Source organism: Lithobates pipiens, unplaced genomic scaffold, assembly GCF_037356315.1.
Source record: "Lithobates pipiens isolate NorthernLeopardFrog02 unplaced genomic scaffold, aLitPip1_a1.2 Scaffold_16, whole genome shotgun sequence".
Lineage (NCBI taxonomy): Eukaryota > Metazoa > Chordata > Amphibia > Anura > Ranidae > Lithobates > Lithobates pipiens.
Window position 1 is genome coordinate 526,492,089 of NW_027507748.1, and position 7,217 is coordinate 526,499,305.

At 40.3% G+C, this 7,217-nt stretch overlaps 1 protein-coding gene across 1 annotated transcript; it reads left to right on the forward strand.

Annotated features, from left to right (window-relative positions):
• The first annotated feature begins 305 nt into the window (after window positions 1-305).
• LOC143983451 (protocadherin-8-like) lies at window positions 306-6,950 on the forward strand. The gene is made up of 3 exons (XM_077483155.1): window positions 306-2,830; window positions 2,918-3,125; window positions 4,826-6,950. The coding sequence occupies exons 1-3, from the start codon at window positions 416-418 to the stop codon at window positions 5,218-5,220; spliced, it is 3,018 nt and encodes a 1,005-aa protein (XP_077339281.1). The 5' UTR covers window positions 306-415; the 3' UTR covers window positions 5,221-6,950.
• Window positions 6,951-7,217: the final 267 nt, after the last annotated feature.

Here is a 7,217-nt window from a genome sequence, read left to right on the forward strand (position 1 = left end):
CAATGGATGGTGCGAACGCATCCAAAGGCAAACAATAGAAGCTTCTTGCTTCACTTCAAGGTTTTTTTTTTTTTTTTTTTTTTTTTTAATAATAACCCCTTTTGTTTCTTAATAGCCCGCCACCACGTGACACTTCTATTCATTGCTCCTCTTTACCTCCTTGAAATGGTTAAATCGGTGCTATGGGAAGAATTCAAGAGGCTGCTGTCAATGGCACGCCTGTGATTGGCTGCTCCTCCAGTTCATTTGCATGTCTGAGCTTATAAAACCCCCTGAAGAGTGTCCAGAGCCGCTCAGAACTCCAGACAAGGAGGAGTGTCAGGGACACTTTGTACTACGCCACGGTATACATGCAGGCTCCATAAGGGCTCTGCACCGCACTCCATCCCATCCTGACCGCTAACACTTGACAACAATGACTTTTCTAAAGGGAAGCTCCTGGACTTGTCCCTTTAGGCTCTTGTGCTGTGTGGCACTGGTGGCATTATGTAGCTGTAAGACCATGAGATACAGGACTTATGAAGAGGATGACCCTGGCACAGTCATTGGCACTTTAGCTGAAGATCTGCACCTGAAGCTCCCAGGGGAAGGAAGTTTCCGATTGATGAAACAGTTTAATAGTTCTCTGATCCGAGTGAGAGAAAGCGATGGGCAGCTGAGCATTGGGGAGAGGATAGACCGGGAGCAGATCTGCAAACAGACCCCCAATTGTATCCTGGCTCTGGACGTGGTCAGTTTCTCCAAGGAGCAGTTCAAGCTGATCCATGTGGAGGTGGAGGTGAGAGACATCAATGATAACAGCCCCCATTTCCCCAGCCAGGAGATCCCTGTGGATGTGTCTGAGAGCGCAGCGGTGGGCACCAGGATCCCCCTGGAGATAGCCATGGATGAAGATGTAGGTTCCAACTCCATCCAGACCTTCCAGATCTCAGTCAACAGCCACTTCAGCATCGATGTCCAGACCAGGGCTGATGGGGTGAAGTATGCAGACCTGGTCCTGATGAAGGAACTGGACAGGGAAAACCAGGCTGCCTACACCTTGGAGCTGGTGGCCATGGATGGAGGGAGCCCGTCCCGTTCTGGCAGTGCACTGGTTAATGTCCGGGTGCTGGACTTTAATGACAACAGCCCGGTGTTTGAGAGGAGCGCTGTCACCGTGGACTTGATGGAAGATGCTCCTGTAGGATACCTCCTGCTGGACCTCAATGCTGCTGACCCTGATGAAGGTGCCAATGGAGAGATCATCTATGGCTTCAGTCCTCAGGTGTCCCCCGAGGTACGTCAGCTCTTTAAAATCGATCCCAAATCTGGCCGACTCACCCTTGAAGGTCAGGTTGACTTTGAGACTAAGCAGACCTATGAGTTTGATGTGCAGGCTCAGGACTTGGGTCCCAACCCTTTAACTGCTACCTGTAAAGTCATCGTGCATGTGATCGATGTAAATGACAATGCCCCTGCCATCACCATCACCCCCCTGACCTCGATCAGTGCGGGGGTAGCCTATATCACCGAGGCTGCAGCCAAGGACAGCTTTGTAGCGCTGATCAGCACCACGGACAGGGACTCCGGAGCTAACGGCCAGGTACACTGTACTCTCTATGGACACGAACACTTCAAGTTACAGCAAGCCTATGAGGACAGCTTCATGATCGTCACCACCTCCCCTCTAGATCGGGAGAAGATCGCAGAGTACAACCTGACCGTGGTGGCCGAGGATCTGGGCTCCCCTCCCTTTAAAACCATTAAACAATACACGATCAGGGTGAGCGATGAGAACGACAATGCCCCCGTCTTCGCCAAGCCTGTCTATGAAGTGTCCGTCATGGAAAACAATGCCCCGGGAGCCTATATCACCACCGTGGTGGCCAGGGACCCCGATCTTGGTCACAATGGGAAAGTCATCTACAGACTGGCCGACTTTGAAATTATGGGAGCCCCGATCTCCACTTATGTGTCTCTAGATCCGGCCACCGGGGCTGTCTACGCCCTGAGGACCTTCAACTATGAGATCCTCAAGCAGCTGGACCTCAGGATCCAAGCGAGCGATGGAGGATCTCCCCAGCTTACCAGCAGCGCCATCATCAAGGTCAGGATAGTGGATCAAAACGATAATGCACCTGTGATTGTCAACCCTGTACTGTCCAATGGTTCTGCAGAGGTGGTCATCCCAGCCAGAGCCCCCCATGGCTTTCTGGTCACTCAGGTGAAAGCCAGGGATGCAGATGAAGGGGTTAATGCTGAGCTCACTTTCAGCCTTTCAGAAGAAGGGAGAAACCTGTTTACAGTCAACAAGCTTACAGGGGAGGTCTTCCTCACTGCAGATGTCAGCGATGACCTGGGCCAGGTGTTCAAGACCATCATCACAGTGACTGACAATGGTAGACCACCTCTGGCCAACACTGCCACTGTCAGTTTCTTGGTCACTGCTGCCACTCCTCCAATTAATCATGAAGTCATGCAACCAAGTTCCTTGGAGGAGAAAGTTGCCCACTGGGACATTCCCTTGATTGTGATCATTGTCCTTGCTGGCAGTTGCACCCTGCTTCTAGCAGCCATCATCACTATTGCTACTACGTGCAACAAACGCAGGAAGGAGAACAAGGCTGGCAACAAGACTGAAAGAGACATATCCGAGTTAGAAAAAGCAGATCAAGATGAGGAGCTTATTGATAATCAGAAAGCCAATCTCTTTGATGCCAGACCTTTTCCCAATGCCACCCCCTTCACTGGAACAGAAGCAGCAGTCACTCCAGAAGTGCCCAACACTGAAGACACCTTTGGGACATGTCTGTATGACACCCAGAAGAGGCTGAGGACCACTAACAGTGAGGTAAGAGGATGGACTGGGTGCCTGGAATGGCAGGGATGGGTGGGGTAGTTGGGTGAATCAGGCTTGTAATAGTATTCTTTCTTGCAGAATTATGCCTCAGCTCCTACCTTCGGGAAGGAGACAGGACCCACAGTGACAGTGTGGAAGGGACATTCATTCAATACCATATCCATCCGAGAAGCAGAAAAATTCAGTGGAAAGGACAGTGGCAAGGGGGACAGTGACTTCAATGACAGCGACTCTGATATCAGTGCTGATGCTCTGAAGAAAGATCTCATTAACCATATGCAGACTGGTAAGTGTCCTTTGATCATATTATAGATATCATTAAGGACAGTGGGGTTGATTTACTAAAACTGGAGAGTGCAAAATCTGGCACAGCTCCGCATAGAAACCAATCAGCTGCCAGGTTAGAAGCTGATTGGCTACCATGCACAGCTGCACCAGATTTTTCACTCTCAGATTTTAGTAAATCAACCCCAACGCTCCTTACTAATAACATTGCCAGGACTGCACATCTGTTTGTGGAGGTCTCTAGCTACAGCTATAAGTTTAGTCTGCATGAAAGCAAGATAAGAGAAAAGCCGCTTTGTGACCCCTGCCACCAGACTGATTTGGTCATATATGTGTTTTTTTTTGTTTTTTTGCTTTTTTTTGGGGGGGGGGGGGGGGGGGGCAAGAGTATATGTATACAGTATAAACCAGGAAACCTATTTGGTAATCTTTTTAGCCAATGGCATGGGTATTTTACCTATACCAGTTGTGTCTTTACAGGGGAAAAAAGGTTCATTGTTGAGATGTAAAACCTGTTACACCTATTGCTAAATCTATTTTACATCATTTATACACACCAGGGTGTGCATTCCTTCAAAATGCCCAAGTCTTTGCAAAACAATGAATGGAATGGATTTTAAACCTTTTCCGGAATGCATTTTTTTAAAATTGGTAGCCAAAATGCATTGTCACATCAAGGTTGTTTTTAGAAGTAACCATAATCCCAAATACATCTACAGTACCTTGTGCTCTATCTGACGCTATGTTGTATCACTGCAGTTTTAAACCATTTTTCTTCTGCACTTCTAAAAAGGGGTATATACATTTGCATACGAACATATCTATACAGTACATATGTATATATATATATATATATATATATATATATATATATATATATATATATATATATATATATATTAGTTACAAAATATACTTGAATATCATAGAACTCCTCATAAGTATGTATTATAGTTTTATAACCAGTTGTCTTCTGAACTTATACAAAGGGGTATATTGGATATATGTATATGTGTATATATATATATATATATATATATATATATATATATATACTTATAGGGAGCTCTATGATATTCTACTATATTTCAGCATAACATTTCTAACATATATATATATATATATATATATATATATATATGTTACGAAAAATACTAGAATATCATAGAGCTCCATATAAATATGTTTTGTAGTGTTATAAAGAAAGACTGGTTATGACATCTTTTGGAGAATGACAGTCACTGTGTTGCCGCTTTGATACCTGCTGTAAAAAGTCTTTGATTTATTTTCAGCAATACAGGAATGGCTGATTCCAATGGTAGAAAATTATGAAAAAATATAATAATAATATTATTATTAATAATAATAATACCGTATAACTAAAAATAATATGCAATGCATTAAGCATGGAATATTGTTTTATATACAGCAGAAAAAATATACATGGTAGTGGTTAGCAAGATGGTACAGCAAAAAATAAAAATAAAAAATGCCGACATATATTTTATCACAGACATATTTCTGCAATATAGGCATTTTATTAACTGACTATAGCTGAATAATTTTCATATGTATTAAATGTATACATCGCTCATGGAGTTATATAATATTACACCTCTTTCAGCAGCAGAAGCAAAGACATGCAAATATTTTTCTCATCATAGAGGCAGTTTATCAACTCATTTACTTTTTCTGTTTTAGGACTCTGGGCCTGTACAACCGAGTGCAAGATCCTAGGCCATTCTGATCGCTGTTGGAGTCCTTCGTGTGGCAGACCACCCAATGTTCATCCGCCACCAGTACACACAGGGCAGCTCTCAGTTTCCAGCTTTTGTAAAAGCACCTCTTTACCACGTGACCCTTTGCACAGAGATAACTATTACCAATCATCTCCAGCTCAGACACACCTTCAAAAAGTGGGGGGTCTACAGAATGTCAAAGTGCCACCCAAAGACTATGAAAGCAGGACAATAACAATATCAAGATCGGGTAGACTTCCTGATCTCCAAGAAATCACCATGCCAATTTTTAAGTCCCCTGGCACCACCAGATTTGTGCCACCACATGACACTACCTGTGAGCAGGATGAACTTTAGTCTAAAACAGTTTGACTCCTTTTAACAGTTTTGGAGAACCGTAATCTGTGTAAATGAGGCTGCATAACTCTAAGAGTTTTAAGTTATTGACCATTGTTAAATGATATATATTCTTTATTTAGGTACAAGAAGTCTTACAGCACTTTCTTTGCCATAGTTCAAAATATGTCTATTGGATTATTTATTACAAAGTCTTCCAGTGTCATAATTATTACAAATTTTTAAATATCTTTTATTGCAAATTTTGATCTTGTTACATGAGTGACAAATTTAGGATAGCTTCACAAAATAAGGTCTGAATTCTTGAATATCCTGTATTTATTGAATATTTTACAATGAAAATGACTATACTGTTCATCCATTTACCTTGACTGTAATTTGCAGTTATGATTAGGAGTAATTCCCAATACTAATATTGCAAGTAAGTAGTATGTTTAAAAAAAAAAAAAATCAAAGGTGCTCTTCCAACTAGTTAATGACAATATACATCTGGGATGATTTACTAAAGACCCCTGTCTACTTCCAACAGTCAATTTGTTCAGATTTCCCTTTAGCCTTAATGGATATTTGACAAAAAAAAAGGTTTTTATAGTCAGATAAATCTTTATAGGTTAGTCACTCAGTGACTTACCTGATCTCATGCTTGAAAAGCCTTAAAAAAAAAAACTATCGCTCCTGATACAAATCTATTTGATGTTCGCTCAAGCTTGTCTCCTTCCGTAGACTTCTAGGTAGGATTGTGTTTATTATAACAATTGGATATCCATTTGGTAGTCAACCAAGAAACCTATCTTGATTGCATTGGAATCCCCCAGTTTTGCAAATTTTTAGGATATAGCCCAATTAATATAACATTTTTTTGGTTGCCAGCCAAAAAGCCAAAAATTATAAAAAAAATAATAATCATCTTTATACCATATAAAACTATATTCTAATTAAATATTATTTTCCAGTATTCTTTTTTAAACTTGACATAGATACAAAGCATACCTTCAATATTTAAGTGTACTTGTACCTGGATAAATTGTGAACAGTGTGTGTGTATATTTATTTTACACATACACATTTACCCTCACTCAAACAGTGGGAGGAATTTATCAAAATTTGACTCTGGGTGCTGTACAAAACAATTGAACCAAACAAATAAAACTTTTTAAACTTTCAAACATTTTTAAATGTTTTTAATCTAGTAACTTAATGCAGACCCAGAGTAATGCGTGCAAAATCTTGATAATTTCCCCCCAATGTGCCTTAAATCAAATAATTGGTGGAACTGCATTCCTGCCAGGTCAATACCATTTGATATTTGCAAACAAATATTGTTTGATGTCTCTGTAATTTTTATGAAATGTGCAGTATTTAATTTTTTACTGTGTTTTTGCTCTAATCTCACACATGGCTTGCCATTTGGTAGTGATGAAACATAAATACTGTGTACTTGTAATAAGTTTGTAAATATTGGAAAAATTTGTTCTATTTTTATATTAAAATGTTCATAAAAATATTGCCAAAGGAACTATGTGTATGGATACAACTTTAAACCTAAAGTCACTTGAAATGTATATGTTACAATGTACATTTTTTTTTTTTTTACAATCATTGAAAAAAACCTGACTTGCAAAGTGTGACTTGTAGTTTATGCACCAGTGGTCCATATAAAATGTTATTGCATTTTTAATTTCCGCAAATGATGTCACCATAAAACACACTAATAAAGTATTTGTGACTTCTGTGAAGCACTTCACTGAAAACTCTACTCTGGAAAACTGTGTCAAGTCAAGCTGATAAAACACAGGAAACCATTGAATTAGCAATTTATCAGAAGAGTGGGAATCACATTTTGCAACATATATATCTGCTTTCATTCATAAGCAATAGGTGTGACAAAAGTAATTTTGAGAAGTCATATTGAACACAGTGCCAACCTCATATTTCCAAGATTCACAAGTCAAAACAGTCACATTTACATGTCATGTCTGTGCTAGATATTAAACAAA

What these genes read in the sequence shown, in the direction of transcription:
- LOC143983451 (XM_077483155.1), top strand. Translation starts at nt 416, where the DNA reads ATGACTTTTCTAAAGGGAAGCTCCTGGACTTGTCCCTTTAGGCTCTTG. An exon ending in TGAGGACCACTAACAGTGAG is followed by an intron (nt 2,831 to 2,917) that starts GTAAGAGGATGG and finishes TCTTTCTTGCAG; the next exon opens with AATTATGCCTCAGCTCCTAC. An exon ending in CATTAACCATATGCAGACTG is followed by an intron (nt 3,126 to 4,825) that starts GTAAGTGTCCTT and finishes TTTCTGTTTTAG; the next exon opens with GACTCTGGGCCTGTACAACC.